Source organism: Drosophila suzukii, chromosome 3 (assembly GCF_043229965.1).
Source record: "Drosophila suzukii chromosome 3, CBGP_Dsuzu_IsoJpt1.0, whole genome shotgun sequence".
Classification (NCBI taxonomy): domain Eukaryota; kingdom Metazoa; phylum Arthropoda; class Insecta; order Diptera; family Drosophilidae; genus Drosophila; species Drosophila suzukii.
The window spans coordinates 32408297-32425386 of NC_092082.1; the positions used below are offsets into that span (position 1 = coordinate 32408297).

At 43.9% G+C, this 17090-nt stretch overlaps 1 protein-coding gene across 1 annotated transcript; it reads right to left on the reverse strand.

The window, feature by feature from the left end:
• Positions 1 to 970: 970 nt before the first annotated feature.
• On the reverse strand, positions 971 to 6702 carry LOC139352979 (uncharacterized). The gene is made up of 2 exons (XM_070995909.1): positions 5006 to 6702; positions 971 to 1107 (listed from the first exon to the last, which is right to left on the reverse strand). Exons 1-2 carry the CDS (start codon positions 5984 to 5986, stop codon positions 1081 to 1083), a joined length of 1008 nt encoding a protein of 335 aa, XP_070852010.1. The 5' UTR covers positions 5987 to 6702; the 3' UTR covers positions 971 to 1080.
• Between the last annotated feature and the right edge of the window lie 10388 nt (positions 6703 to 17090).

The window sequence follows — 17090 nt, forward strand, 5'->3', positions numbered from 1 at the left end:
CCTTCAATTTAAATTCATTTTAGGGCAAAAAAGGTTGTAATTCACGATTATTGTAACTAGATTGAAGTGTTGTATACATTTCATATGAGGGAGCATAGTGATTCTTACTAAAATCAACATTCAGATTATCATATGGATATTAATCAGAATTCAAGTGAACTTTCAATCTTGTTAAATTATTTGTGATAAGTTCTCTATTTAGTGTAAATCCAATTATTGCAAATCGTGGCTTTTCGCGGTTAGCTACATTTATAACAGTCGAAAGGTTTGGCTTCTTCATTTAATTTTTTATTATCTTTTTCCGTTTTTTTTCGTTTTATTCAATCCCATCCCAAGTTTTTTTTTGGCTTTCATTATATGTTTAACAAAGTTGTTTATGGGGAAGACAACAAATATGCCACCCTTATATTTATAATTAATAACGCACGAATAGGTTATATTAAAATGTATAGCGTTTATTCGGAGCGGCAGACGGACTGTGAATGTGTAAAAAGCTTGGCTCCAAGATCTTCATATAGACATATGCAGGCTTACAAAGTAGTTGCTGAATAGATAAGCGACAGCTTTATGGGTATAAGAAAGAAGGCGAAAGATAAGCAGAGAGCGATGCAGGTGCCGTCGTACACCTATGCGCGCATGACTAGGCGCTGGCGATCTGCTCCGAACATACTCCCCCCGTTGGAAGAGGTAAGGTTCCAACTATCTCGGAATCGATGGGCAGAACGGCTAGCTTGGCGACGGCTCTCTTGATCAGACCCGTAGCTGTACGGACCATAGCTACTCTGATGACTCCGTCCCCGCCGGGTATGACTTCTTGGATGCACCCAAGCTGCCATCTCAAGGGTGGAACGTTGTCCTCCTTAAGCAAAACTATGCGTCCAACCTTGATGTTAGACGTTTCGACGCGCCACTTGCTCCTCTCTTGAAGTAGGGACAAATACTCGCTGCTCCACCTTTTCCAGAAATGTTGCTGCATCTGGGTAACCCGCTGCCATCTGCTGAGGCGGTCTTCGCGGAGATGAGTAATGCCAGGCTCAGGAAACTTAGTGTAGCTGGAACCCTTCAGGAAATGCGCCGGTGTTAGCACCTCAAGGCTTTCAGCATTTTCTGAAATTGGACAGAGTGGACGGGAGTTAAGGATGGCAGAAATCTCATATGCAAGAGTTCTTAATTCATCGATGGCTAAGATGGATGCATCGACGACTCTGTAGAAGTGAAATTTAGCTGACTTCACAGCGGCCTCCCATAAACCACCGAAGTGCGGGGCACGCGGAGGGATGAACTTCCAATCGATCCCATCAGCTAAACAGACGGAAGATATCGATGCTGTGTGTTGCTCGCTCAAAAAGAGCTCTTTCAGCTCGGCAAGCTCTCTCTTTGCACCGACAAAGTTTGTAGCATTGTCGCTCCAAATGGTACGCGGACTGCCTCTAAGGCTGATGAATCTCCTCAGCGCTGCGATGAAAGAATCCGTCGTGAGATCCTGGACCACTTCCAAATGAGCAGCCTTCGTAGAAAAACAGACAAAGACGGCGATATAGCACTTGTGGGGTGCCTTATTTCTGGCCTCTGCTTTATGATAGAATGGCCCACAATAGTCCACTCCTGTGGTATGAAAAGCTGGATTAGGCTGCACTCTATTTGCTGGAAGGCTACCCATGACGTGCTCCCAAGTAACAGGCTTCATTCGGAAACATCGGACGCATTTGTTGATAACGCTGGCGACGAACTTGCGGCCTCCAATCGGCCAGTACCTTTGCCGTAATGCGGCAAGCAGCGCCTGCGATCCTCCATGCAAATATTTCTCATGATAATAAACGATGATCGCCTTGGTGACTGGATGATCCTTGGGCAACAGTATCGGATGCCTCGTGTCGTAGTCCAAGTTTGCGTTCTGAAGCCTTCCACCCACGCGAAGTAACCCATCGGAGCCGAGTATAGGTCTAAGCGAAACCAGCTTGCTTTTCTGTGGAAACGGCTTGCCCTGGCTAAGAGTTCCATACTCCTTCGCCAAGTTAACCTGTTGGATGCTCCTCAGAAGAAGTACAGTTCCAGAGTTGATCTCCTCCACCGAAAGTCGACCTTTTAACGGCGCAGATTTGGCTCTGCAATTTGAAATGAATCGATAAATGTATGCAAATACGCGCTGCAACTTATCGAAAGAGTTGAGGAATTTGCAGTTTGATGAACTGTCTATGCAAACGGCCCCAATTAGAGCCACAGAACGGCGCTCTGGAAGATCCTTTACTGAGTCTAGCAGGGACGGCCAATTTGACGAGCCTTGCAGAAGGAATGGAGGCCCGTTAGCCCAAAGGGAATGTTCCAACAATTCTCTTGGGGTACATCCTCGCGATACGACGTCTGCCGGGTTCAAGTTTGTAGGAACGTGATGCCAAGACATGTCTTTCGTCATCTCCTGAATTTTCGCGATTCTGTTTGATACGAAAACGTTAAACTCCCTCGGAGGTTGCCGAATCCACGCCAACACAATGGACGAGTCCGACCAGCAATGAAAGGTGCAATCGAAATCTATGGCTTCCTTGGCGTTTACGATTAGCTCAGCCAATAAAAGCGCTGCGGAAAGTTCTAATCTTGGAATTGTTAAGGCCTTCAATGGAGCTACCCTTGACTTGGCACAGAGCAGATGGACTTTCGATTCTCCATTGGTCTCCGATCGCAAGTATAGACACGCTCCATAAGCTGACATGCTAGCATCGCAGAATCCATGCAACTCAACGGAAGCCCTTGGTTGCAGTACGAATCGTGGGAATTTTAAGTTCTGTACGACCGATAACTGTGAGGTCAACTCCCCCCATGACGAAAGAATGGGCTCTGGCAGTGCATCATCCCAATCCACGTTCGCACTCCATAGAGATTGCAGAAAAATCTTAGATTTTGTGATAATAGGAGTTATTAAACCGAGTGGATCATAGAATTTGGCAATCGTCGACAATGCAACCCGCTTAGTGGGTCGTTGATTGATTGGCAGTTGAGAAAAATGAAATAGGAGCTGATCAGAAGATGGATCCCAGACTAGTCCCAATGCCTTGGCGACATCCGATCCATCGTGAAATTTGATTAACTGCTCCTTGTCGCATTCAGACTCTCCCTTCAGGGCTGCTGACTCATTCGAACACCATTTGCGAATTGGAAAGTGGCCTCGCGACAGTAATTCCTTCACCTGACGACGAATTTCTCTCACCTCCTCAACTGAGTCCCCACCAGATATTAAATCATCCACATAGAAATCTCTACGAACAATTTTTGCTCCAATAGGAAATGATTCCTCCTCATCGTAAGAGAGTTGATGCATGGCCCTTATAGCCAAGAAGGCAGCTGGCTTGGTTCCGTAAGTCACCGTGTTCAATTTAAAAACACTCAATTCTTTCCTGGAGCTCTCTCTCCAAACGATGCACTGCAAGAAATCATCCGGGTACGAAACACGCACGCAACGGTACATCTTGCAGATATCTCCACAAAGGGCAACTTTAAAAAATCGAAAGCGAAGCAGTATATTGAAGATTTTTTGTTGAATTGTTGGTCCTGCGAGAAGTAAGTCGTTCAGAGAGCTACCAGAAGTTGTTTTGGCAGATCCATCAAAAACGACACGAAGCTTCGTACTCGTGCTTTCCTGCTTATGTACGCAATGATGGGGCAAAAAGAATTGTGTTTCTGGCGGTTCCTTAGTTACAAGAGACATGTGACCTAGGTCGATATACTCCCTCAAAAATGCTGAATACTGAGCTTTCAGGGCTGGGTTTCTATCTAATTTAGCTTCCAAACTCTTGAAACGACGACGAGCCAAGCAATAAGAATCACCTAAAGATTCGAATCCGGAAGTGGTCAAGAGACGAACAGAGTATTGGCCGTTTCCAAGTCGAATGCAATTTTCAGTAAAAAGTTGCTCACATCGCAAGTCTTCCGGCAATAAAGATGGCTTAGACGAAGTGAAGTCCTCAATTTCCCAAAATCGCTTTACAATGGCGGAAAGTGCGTCATCGGAATAATCAGCTGGGTCCTTGATGCTGGCTTGTAAAACCGACTTATGAGTTGGCATGTTCGATGATAACCCTCCAGAGACTATCCAACCAAGCTTGGTGTTCTGAAGAGTTGGCAAAGCCCTATCCAAATGAATTTGTCCCATAGAAATTATTTCGAAAAACAACCCAGCGCCGAGTAAAAGGTCAATTCGTTGTGATTGATTGAAATTAGGGTCAGCGAGTGAAATGTTTTGCGGTATCCTCCACGATGTTGCATTTATATTGAAATGGGGTTGATAATCAGTAATACTGTGAGTCACAACCGCTGTGAATGCCGCTCGATAGCTTGCATCCCGTGATTGCACAAGAATATCGACAGTCTTATCAGAGATCATGGAAGATTCTCCTATCCCAGAAATCGACGTTTGCGATCTTCTGTGATTCAAGTTTAGTTGGTTGGCTAAGCGAGAGGTTATGAAGTTTAGCTGGGAGGCCGAATCTAAAATTGCTCGGCAAGGCATAAATGCTCCAATTCTATTTCTGACGTAGATAATAGCAGTTGGAAGCAACACGTAGTCGATCGGCAAAATATTTAAGGCTTTGGGTGGAGGGCTTGGTAAATGATGATCAGGATGCGATGATGTATGCGAACATGATACTAATGCTGATGAAGTAGATGGTAATGGCTGAGAGCTCGAGGATGGATCGCATGATGGAGATGAAAATGAGGTTGATGTTGCGGATGGGTCATGGTTCATGTGTAATAATGAATGATGCTTCATGCGACAATACTTGCAGTGAGTCGACTTGCATTGCTGCAAACTATGCCCCTTGCGCAAACAGTTGAGGCAAAGGTGCAACTTCTTTGCTTCTCTATATCGAAGATTCGGACTCAAATTTAAAAATCGAGGACACTTTGGCAAATAATGATCCCGTGCATCGCTAAATAAGCATGTCAAATGATTTGAGTTAGTAGCAGATGCAATAAGTGTATTTTGGTTATATTTGTGCAAGTTTTTTCCCACCTGTTGGCCTGGTGTTTGAGTTACCAAGGCTTGATCCAAGTTTTCCATCATCCTGCACCTCTTTTCCAAAAACGACTCCATAGCATCCCAGGTAGACAGCTCAGTGATTGACAAATCCTCTTCCCATTTTTCCCGCGTCCTCTGATCCAGTTTCCGAGTGACGATGTGAATTAAAAGTCCATCCAAAATTTGTTGCGTATCGGCCAGGGTTCGAATTGCTCGCAGATGCGAATTCATGCAATCGCTCAGCTCCCGAAGACCCTTCGAAGATCCCTTCTCGACACCCTTTAAACCGAATATTGCCTGAACATGTGCCTGAAAGTGTAAAACTTTATTATCAAATCGATTAACCAGCAAATTCATAGCCTTTTTAAAATTAGCATTCGAGGGTTCTAGCGATCGTATGGTTTCCAGAGCCACGCCGCCCAAACTCGAACGCAAATATTGTAATTTTTCAATGTCGCTTAGCTCATCATCATTTCCGATGACCGTAGTGAAAGTCGCAAAAAAATCCGGCCACTCAGAGTAGGATCCATGAAAACGAGCAATTTCCAAATTTGGCAACCGAGGCTTTCTAGATCGAAAAGAAAGATCCGCATTATTAGTGATGTCAATAGATGTTGAATTTGCAGCGGTTGAAGCCGGCAATTGTGACTTGCGATGAGCCGCCAAGCCTCGGCTTAGTTTCGCCTTCACATCCATGAAGACTTCAGCAAATTCAATCCGATGGTCGCTCGAGATCTCTGCAAAGTCCAGTCTTTCCAACGATGTCTGCGCAGAATCAAATGCCTGGTTTAAGGAATTGATCCATTCCATTCGCGCCAGCAAATCAGATTCGTCAAACTGATTAACCGCATCAGCTTTTAAATAGCATTTCATCGAGCTCATTTGCCGCAAAATAGATTGGGCTTTGACTCGGTAGTAGTCGACGTCACTTGTGGATTCATTTTGAGCCCGAACCGAGTTTTCCGTATCAGACATTTTTCAATTACGAGAAAGAAAAAAATGAAATGAAAATGAAGTAAAGTAAAATGTCCGACCGCGTTAGAGGCACAAAACACCGTATACCCTTTACCGCGAAAACGTGAAGGTTAACAAGCGTCGCCGAGATGCAACGGAACCTTTAACTTTGTTGTTGTTGTTCTTGCCGATAAATTGCCCGCCTAGCAACAGCGGATTATGTAACTGGCAAATGAATGTATGTATGGCTATATGTACATGTATATATGTAATATGCGCTATTAACAAAGATTAAATGCGATTCCCTTTGTTAAGAATTATTTGCACAACACAAATTTGGTGCTTTTTCACAGCGCAAAATGTACAAAAAATCAAACGGCCGGCTTTGCACTTTTATATGCACTTATGTATGTAAGTATGTTCGTATGTTTGTGCCCGAATGCACGATAACGACAGCGAAACAAAGCGTTTGTTTAAACTATATTAAACAATCGCGAAGCCGAGTTGCAGACTCCGATAAAAACTGCTATCACGTCGGGGTCACCAAATGTTTATGGGGAAGACAACAAATATGCCACCCTTATATTTATAATTAATAACGCACGAATAGGTTATATTAAAATGTATAGCGTTTATTCGGAGCGGCAGACGGACTGTGAATGTGTAAAAAGCTTGGCTCCAAGATCTTCATATAGACATATGCAGGCTTACAAAGTAGTTGCTGAATAGATAAGCGACAGCTTTATGGGTATAAGAAAGAAGGCGAAAGATAAGCAGAGAGCGATGCAGGTGCCGTCGTACACCTATGCGCGCATGACTAGGCGCTGGCGATCTGCTCCGAACAAAAGTATTCTGCTGCTTTTTTTCCAAGACTGCTATCTGGTGCCTTGACACGCTTTGACGACCAGACCTTGTCAATTAATATAGAGTCTGCCTTATGTCGTTCACTCAATGCCTTGTTTTGAGAATGTGCAATATCGTGCTCTTTGCAAGCTTCATCCAAGGGGCTTATTCCTTGATCACTGCGTTCCAACCGTTTCTGTAACTTTGTACCTGGTCCACAAAATACATATCCCGGAATATGGGCTTCTAACGGTAATGTATGCTCTCTTACCAAACACAATAAGGGCTCTAATTGTTGGGCCTTCGAATTGTGGTATATCTAATATTATGTTAAGTCTAATAGAGAGTTCTAATGGATTAAAATTCGAAAATGTTTATATATTTTCAAAAAGCTTGTATCAACCAACCGATCAATCAAACCGATTAAAAGAATTGGATATCACACATTCTCCCATAATGATGGTTTGCTTAACCCCAGTGAAGCCAAAAACAATTCCATTATATATTCGATGACGTAGCTTGTGAAAAGCAAGATAACATAAGATCTTATTTTTGTTTGGGTCGACATAAAAATATCGAATCTTTTTATTTATGTCAAACATATATACTATGCTTATGCTAAGGGTTTCATGATTTCTTAAAAGCGTGAAATAAAATTTGTTCCTGTTTATGCTACACGGCCGAATTCATGAATTTTATCAATCTCAGCTGACAGAGATGCCGGACCAGTGGAAAAGGGTGTTAGCGATTATTAAACCGATTTTTTTGTTCGATGCGCATGAACTTATTTCGGTAGTATTAAAGATCAAGTATAACATTTTTTCTACCGTCAAAATAAAAGATGAAAACTAGTTTTTATTGGCACTGAATGAAAAAATAATTTATTAAATGTAAGGTGTATTTATATATTTATATCGATCTGGCAGCACCGATAATTGTATAGAGTTACCGGAGTTCAATTGTCACCATTTCACGCTTTGAGGTTGAATTCATAGTCAACTTTCGTGTATTGTCGAGATCATAAAACGGTGTTTATGCACACACGAATCAGCCCATTTCATGAAAACTGCCCGGGTATATTCACGGTGTCTCACCCAACAAACCTTCCCCATAGGCTGGAAGCGTCAAAGGTTGGTGCTTATCTCAAAACCGGGCAAGCTGAACGACGACGCATCGTCATACAGACCCCTTTGTATGCTGAATACAACGGGGAAGATATTCGAGCGCATAATCTGCACCCACCTCGAGAAAGAACTCAATCAACTTAGAGCGCTATCGGACCACCAGTTTGGCTTCCGGAGGAAAAGAAGCACCATTGACGCGATCCAAACGGTCACCCAACAGGCTGCTAACGCAATCGAAGGAGAAAGGTGGCTAGGTGGCTCAAAAGAGTACTGCCTCGTCTGCACCCTGGACGTCAAGAATGCCTTCAACTCTGCCAACTGGAACCTTGTCCTGCAGGCACTCCATCGCATGGGAATCTCGAAGTACCTGATCGACCTCGTAGCGGACTACTTCAAGGACATAGTGCTAACATATTCCTTTGATGTCGGAGAGCACGAGTACCTGGTGACAGGAGGAGTACCTCCAAGGCTCAGTCCTGGGCCCGATACTGTGGAACGTCATGTACGACGGGATCCTAAGGCTGGTACTACCCGCAGGATGCACTGTGGTGGGATTTGCGGACGACATAGCGCTGGTAACGGTAGCGAAAAGCCTCGACGAGCTCGCGGATAGGTGCAGCCTCGCGATAGATACCCTCATGTGCTGGCTCGCAGACACGGGTTGGCAGTCTCCGAGCACAAAACGGAGGCAGTGCTCATAAGCAGCAGGAAGACTGTGGAGAAGGCCACAATACGAGTCGGATCAACTCCAATAGTAACAAGCGCCTCAATCAAGCACCTATCGTATGCAGCAGCCAAAGCATCCAGATCGACTGCAGCCATCTCAAGGATGATGGTCAATACTCGAGGACCGAAGCAGCACAGCAGAAGGATAATAGCCGCAGTGGTGACATCTACCATACTGTACACCGCGCCCATATGGGCCGAGGCCATGAAGACCGCATCATACAGCCGCCAGTGCAAAGCTGTTTACAGACGCTGCGCACTGCGCATCACAAGCAGCTTCTGCACGGTATCCGAGGAAGCCGCGGTAGTGGTAGCCGGTACTATACCGATAGACCTGCTGGCGGCAGAACGTAGAACTGGGAGCACAGGAAGCAGGACTCAGCGCAGCAACGAAGACGCCCCCTATACGTTAGGTACCGAGCCGAAGCTGAAACGACAACCGTTTGTAACCTGACAGCGGACAACGTGATCAGATGCATGCTGGAAAGCCAAAGCAAGTGGGACGCGATAGCCAACATGGCCGCTGGCATCCTGAAGAAGCTAAGGCGTCGAGAACGGAGTCGACGCATCCAGTCATAAGGACGAGCGGCAACCTGACCGCCATCCGACCCGCGAAGTATAGCTTTACGGCAGTCCCGCGGGATCGGAAAATTTCTACCTCTTCTCTTCTTCTACCACTTATATTCATGTATATACTTAAGCTTCATTAAATAAAAAAAAAAAAAAAAAAAAAATTTCATGAAATGAAAGCGTGAAGTAGCCATCCCAAAAACGCAGTAATAGTCATACACCGAAACATCTGATTCGTGACAATGACAAATTAATTACAATATTTAAACAAGATATACGGGACCATATTAACGCTGACATGAATTTTGAAGAATCTGTTAAAATTTGTTTAAAATGTTCGGAGGACAAGCACGGAGTGCGTCTTATCCATTTTATTATGTATAATTCGGTTCCAAATATTGATGAAAAAAAAAATCTTGTCCACATCGGTGACAAGGTTATTACAATTCCTACTGGATCATATGAATTGAATGATATCACCGATTTCATTTACAATAAACTAAAAGACTATAGCCTTGAAAATACATTTAAAATTCAAAGTAATAATAATACACTTCAAGTTGAAATAACTACCATGCGAGAGTCAGTTTACTTTAATAAGGAAAGATCGGTTGGACAACTGTTTGGTTTCCATCAAAAAGTACTAGAACCACATTCTACAAAATTCTTTCGATCAGATCAGACTGTGAACATATTAAAAATTAATACAATTCGTTTGGAATGTAATATAATTTTCGGTTCATATGTAGATAATACACCGACTCACACGTTACATGAGTTTGGCATTAATGATCTGCCTGGGTATAAAATACCAGTGACACCACATAACCTAATTTATTTTCCAATCAACTGTGACGAAATAAGCACACTATCTATACGCATAGTTGATCAAAATGGTGATTTGGTGTATTTACGTGGTGAAAACGTTTTGATTCGCATGCACATTTGGTTAATAGAACGATTATTTATAATGAAAGACGTAGCTTAAGTCCTCAGCCAAGCATTACTAATTGTAAAGCTTTAGAAAGATGATCATCAGTAAAAAGAAGATCACCTACTTTAAAAATAAACTATTTTTAAATTTGTTAGTATTGAAGATTCGAGTCTAATATAAAAGGTAAAAAGGAAAATAATGAGCGAAATTTTAAATGTTCGAGAAAAGGTTTACTCAGAAGAGAGAGAAAGAGTTTACTAATTATTCATTGTCTAATTAAACATTTAACATTCACTTTCCAAAATAATGACATGTACGTGCTTCCTCATGAAAGTTACCTTCATTTTCAAGGAATTATTAGAAATGATTCACCGAATGGACCTACAACTGATAATGTCACCACTTTTTTAAAAATAATTGTATGGCTTACTTTTTGGATGAAATTAAGTAAGAAATAAATGGATGTGGGATTGATAAAACACGATTTGTCGGTATGACTACAATCCTAAAAAATTATATATCTCTGGATAATCTTGAAAGTCAAAATCTATTAAACTCTGGATGGAGCAGTGGGGACGAAATTTCTACGGTACCCCACTTTAGCTTTTCTGTACCATTAAAAAATTTGCTGGGACTTGCTGAGGATTATAAAAAAGGTTTGTTAAATTGTAAACACGAACTAGTATATATGCTAACTAAGAATCTTGGCGATGTGTTTGAACGAACCAGAAATGAACAAACTTTTCAACCTGGAAAATTTCCCATGTAACTCCAAACGATTTTGCCGGCGAGCCGCGAAAAACCAAGATTTGCAATAATTGGACTAAATGGAAAACTTATCACAAACAATTTATCAAACTGGAAAGTTCTTTTGCATTCTGATTTATATCCATATGATAATCTGAATGTTAATTTATTAAGAATCAGTATGCTCACCTATATGAAATGTATACAAGATTTCAATCTAGGTACTATATAGCGTGAATCACAACTATTTTTGATCCCAAATGAATTTGAATTGAAGGCCCCTATAATTGTTGTTGATCTTTCATATAAAAATGAATCAATGAAAACTGGTCATATTGATGTGAAAATTTCAATAGAACTGAAGACACCAAGTCACGAAAATACCCAAGCTTATTGTCTCCTCATACATGACCGTTTAGTTGAATATAAACCATTTAGGGATTCGTCAGTTCATTAATATCGAGGAAAAGGGCTATCCGTCATTAAACAGGTTTAAAGGAAACCGGCTTCCCTTAATTTACAATTTCCCGAAATTGGATTACCAAAAAATCAAAGAGGACATAGCCTGAGCAAAGGCGGTAATCCCAGACTTCGACATCGCTATGACCACCAGCAACAGCAACATGCGAGAGAGATCGATGGAGACAGCTCAACTAGCGAGCAAGAAGGCCAAGATAACCAACAGCGGTTGAGATCCTTTGCTGAAGTAGTAAATGATCCGAAGATCACTGGAGTCATCGACCAGAGCGATGAAGGCGGAAGGATCCCAAGGAACCAATGGGGTCTGGTTAGACGGGCACTTGCGTCAGTGGCCTTAAAAGTGCTGGGCGAAAACCAAGGTCTGCCACCCAATTGCATAGATGCAGGGTGGTACCAGGGCAACGTTAAGTTGAACGCCTGTGAAGACGAGAGATCGGCAGCACTTTACAAGGCTGCCATTCACAAGGTCGGCGAGGTCTACCCCGGGGCCAAGTTGGCAGTTTGCGAGGCCGCAGACATCCCGTCTCGACCGACAGCGAGGGTGTGGCTGCCGTCGGAACCAGGGGCTATACTCAGCCCGCTGACCAGGTTCAACCCGAAGCTTCCGTCAGATGGTTGGAAGGTGGTCAAGGTGGAGAAAACCGAGCGCGTCACTATGAACCAGGCCTGCTTGGAACCCCTCGCAGCTCAACAAAACCGGGTGAACTACGGGTTCAATAATGTGCAACTACGCATCTACGAAACAGACACACAAGCGGCAGACAACCTGGCTACCTGTGCGTCGTACGAACCCCCGAGTGACGACAAATTGGTGCATGAGGAGGCCACCCTTACTGGCTACGTGTTAACCGACTCGGATCTGGCAGAAAGCCTGAAGCAGCTGTGCACTCAGGACACGACCCTACCAGGGCGCACTGATCTCCAGGACATAGCGGAGGAAGCGGAGGTACCCAGACCGACCACGGTCCTAAAGGTGGTACAGTTCCTGCAGATTAACCCGCACCACAGCAAAGCAGCATCCGCTGCCCTCCTCACCCGCGTGGCAACAGGCAACATAGACGTAGTCCTCATTCAAGAGCCATGGATTGTTGGTAACAACATCTGTGGCTTATCAACCCCCCTATACAAGCTATTTTACACGAAGGATAAGGGTAAAACCAGAGCCTGCATTCTTACAAAGACACACTTTAACACAATTCTTTTTCCACAGTTTAGCGAGGGCGACCTCACCACGGTCAGACTGGAGCTAAACGCAACACTCATCACACCATAGCATCATTGTATCTGACTCACGACTACGAAGGGCCATTACCAAACACCACTACACAACAACTCATACATACACACTCATCTAAGGAACTCATCCTGGGTAAAGACGCTAACTCACACCACACGCAATGGGGAAGTACAAACACAAACGATAGGGGTGAGTTACTCTACGACTATCTCCTTCAATCAAATCTATTCATCTGCAACCAAGGTAATGACCCAACTTTCATCACTAGAAATAGGAGGGAAGTCTTAGACATTACACTAATATCTGATCCCCTACTTAACCAGCTAGAAGCGTGGAAGGTGGGGATCGAGCACTCATTCTCAGACCACCGATACATAGAATTTACAATAACTCTAGACTGTCCTCCCGCCGAGAACATTACTAATCTAAGATTAACCAACTGGGGATACTACAAAAATCTCCTCAACAGGAACTTGCACGCTCCACCGACGCACGTACGCAACGGTCAAGAATTATATAACCTATTTAACACCTTTACTGACATCTGTGGTGAGGCCTTAAAAGGGGGTTGCCCAAGCAGAACAGTAAAAGCAAAGCACAAGCGTCCATGGTGGAACGCAACCCTGGCGAACCTTAAAAGAGTCTGTAGAACTTACTTCAATAGAGCTAAACACCTTTACTGACATCTGTGGTGAGGCCTTAAAAAGGGCTTGCCCAAGCAGAACAGGAAAAGCAAAGCACAAGCCCCCATGGTGGAACGCAACTCTGGCGAACCTTAAAATAGAGTGTAGAACTTACTTCAATAGAGCTAAATACAACCATAGCGAATCTTCCTGGAATTTATACCATACAAAACTAAGCCTATACAAAAACGAAATTAGAATATCAAAACGAAGATCATGGGCTTACTTCTGTAGTAGCATGGAGTCTACTGCGGAGGCATCCAGACACAGAAGAATTTTAGCAAGATCTCCAGCAACCATTGGCTATCTAAAAACCACTGCTGACAGCTGGACGGAAAACAGTCAGGAAACCCTTGAACTATTATTAGATACCCACTTCCCTAAAAACACCCAAGTAGTGGAGGACCTCTACATAGAGGAGAACTTTGACGACCAGAGTATAGACAACATCTCGAACCCTGACCACATTCAGTGGGCTGTTAACTCTATTATGCCCTTCAAATCCCATAAACCATTTTCGAACAAGGCGGCTGGACGTTAAAGTAATTTTAATACAGAAAGGCGGCAAAACCCTCCCACACCAACCCAAAGGACTTCCGCCCGATTAGTCTCTCTTCCTTTTTGTTGAAGACCCTGGAAAGGCTAATTGACACCCATATCAGGATAACCATCAACCAAAGCCTACTCTCTCACACACAGTACGCGTACCGTAAGGGTAGATCAACAGATACCGCCCTCCACTCTCTAGTATCTAGTATAGAGAGAGGTTTCCGCAATGAGGAATACTCTCTGGCAGCGTTTCTAGACATAGAAGGTGCTATGACTGAACTGGGCATTGAGCGGCCCATAGTGGGACCCGTGGTTTCCATCTACTCCTCTGCGGCGCCTGCAGTCAGTCATAGCGAATGTACGACAGGCCGGGCCTCTCCTTCTTACAACGCTAGCTATTGCAACTTATTTAAATGGTCTGACCGCTACGTAATTCGAGCGGCTGGCTCTGTAGATTGTGTGTTCTTCCCACCAGATTTTTATGACGAGATTGCCCTGAGATTCAGTGGGAAAGCACAGAATTCAAAGGTGTACAGTGTATTTATTTTGGGCTGACTTATTACAGCGGGTTGGTGGCTAGGTTGGCCTCGGAGTCGCCAAGCGCTGAATACTGTAGCTGCTGATAATCCTCGTCTGGGCTCGTCGACACGTTGAATCGGTAATCGCAGACTCCGAGCTCCGTCCGGTAGGTCGACGCGTTGACTCAAGGCCGCTTGTCTCTCCTTCAACTCGCAGAGAGATCGGACGTGCGGGCTTAGGGAAGACTTACCGTTTTCAGACTAGGGTGAGCGAGGCACCTGCTCTTCAGGCAAAGCTTTTCGAAAAAACGGACTCCTGTCTCTTGTTCTATCCCGGACGCTCCGAACAGGGTTTCACTCAGTTTCGCTCATCCCATCCTGGGATTACAAAACTTTCCCCCCTTGCTCACGGTTCCTCGTCGCAGGACTCTATTGTTGAAATTTTACGAATTGCCGGGCGATGTACCAGGGTGTGGTCGTGACAGAAGTAGGAACAAATCACCTTGACTTATCCGTGCTGTGCTCTCAGAACCTCAGCTACCTGTATGTCAATTCGGAGATTCCTAATGTCCCAAGCCGAACCGTCTCGACGTAGCGATCTTGCTCCTTGTAGGCTTCTCACGGCGCTGCTTCCGGCGACTTCACTTGTTAATGTGTACTTGCTGCTGGTTTGATTTTGATAACTGACTGATCTTGATGGATTTACTTCTAGTGACGATCTAGCGTCTCCGGGAACCGTTATTTCCCACGGCCTGCTGGTACCCTCCACTCTAGATACAAAGTCCTTGCATCCTGTTTGATCCCTTTATCCTCTGCTCACTGCTTCCAACTGGAGTCCAACGCCATGGTGCCGTCCGGCCGATTCTCCTGTGGCATGTGGCACGCAGCACGTTGTCATACCGCTGAGATGTGGCACTTCTTTTCGTGGTCCACAGTTACGAAATTTTACTAGCTCCACCAAGGTATCACCTTATGTGGCGTGTTAGTGAAATCGTAAAAGAAGCCGATTCAAATGAAAGATAGGAGGCGCTTTTTTGGTTAGCTGAGTAAGGGGTATCTGATAGTCGGGGCCGTCGACTACAGCGGTTTCACTTGATTATTTTTTGATTTTCGTGGTGTGGTGCACTATGAATCTCATCCACCCGGTTAAACTGTGAATAATGAATATTATTTGGAGCTATGCGTGAAGCAATTTGTCTAATAAGAGTTTCGAGGAAAAAAGCGTTGCCATACGTGTATTTTATTGAAAGGAGATTACTTTAAAGGGATGAATTGATTTAGCAGAATAAAGATTTTTCATTTTAGAACCCAATTCATCTTTCGTTTTGTTCTGACAAGTGGCCACTTTGCCCACGAATGCCAAAAGTCTTGGTTAGAGTACTGCTGGCAATGTGGAAGAATAGGTGTGAGCACGTGGTAGTGGTGCTGGAAACACATTCCGACTCCGTCCACCGAGGGACCGAGAAATTTGAGGACAAGGGTACACACCTGTCGGCTACGGTAGAGATCTGTGGAACAGCTAATAAGGCCACGGTAGATACGGGAGCAACAAGGAGCTTTATAAGCGAGAACCTCGCAATACATTTAAGCACAGTAACGGAGAAAGAAGAACTAAAACTGCAAATAAAGTTAGCAGGCGAAAACAACAAAGACATATCAGAACAGATCGAAGCGAAAGTTAGCTTTGGGAAGGAACGCCACAGCAAGAGGCTGCTTTTCTACTGGTAGTGATTTACGACTTGGTGTTGGAATGGGAGTTCCTAGTAACAATGGGACATTGATTTGAGTGTGAGTCTAGGAATAAGAATAGTACGACCAAGGACCTAGGGTTGGTTGGAGGAACGTGTGTCGGTGGCTGTACACAACAGACGAACAACCCAGCTATTTTGCAGGGAGCAAGGACCTAAAAGTGTTTACAGGAATCACTTAAACATTATTTAGCACCAGATAATGATGACGGATCCAGGACCGATAAGACAGAGGAATTTTTGTAATAATCCAAAAATTCAAGACGAAATCAATAAACTAATGGATGAACTATTACAGAATGCCAGCATCGAACCATCATAAAGCCCACACAGCTAGGAGGAAAACGGGATATAGCGGCTGTAGGGGGACTTCAAGCAACTGACTAACAAATCAGGGAGAGCAGCTGCGAGAAGTTACATAGATAAATAGTCTTGACCTAAAAGACAGGTATTGACAGAAACCTATGACGGCAGGAAGTAAACCAATAACTGCACTCACAGTTCCAGGAAGGGGACTGTTCCTTTGGTATGTAATGCTTTTCGGGCTACACTCGGCGCTGGCAACGTTCCAAAGCCCATTGGAGTAGGTTATAAGACCCGAGATGATGCCACATGCGTTTGCGTACCTCGACGATATAAAACCTGAGAGAAGATTTCCGGCGATAACGACAAGCTCACGTAAATAAAACCAGAAATGTAAATTCTTTAAAGACCTTAAAAATCTTTGGCGATCGCCAAATATAAACCATTGGCAATCACAAAGGACTTATGGCAATGCCTTGGAGTGGCTTCATGTTACCAACGGTACCTGCACTGACAGTCCTACCAAAAAAAGGAGCGATGTGGAAATGGACTAAGGAGCACCAGGGAGCATTTTAAACTGCTAAAACGAAATTGACATCTGATACCGGATAGCATGCCCGGATTTTAATCGGAGGTTCATGCTTCAAACAGATGTGGGACTAG

What these genes read in the sequence shown, in the direction of transcription:
- LOC139352979 (XM_070995909.1), bottom strand. Translation starts at nt 5,986, where the DNA reads ATGTCTGATACGGAAAACTCGGTTCGGGCTCAAAATGAATCCACAAGT. An exon ending in CTCAAACACCAGGCCAACAG is followed by an intron (nt 1,108 to 5,005) that starts GTGGGAAAAAAC and finishes GTCCAATTTCAG; the next exon opens with AAAATGCTGAAAGCCTTGAG.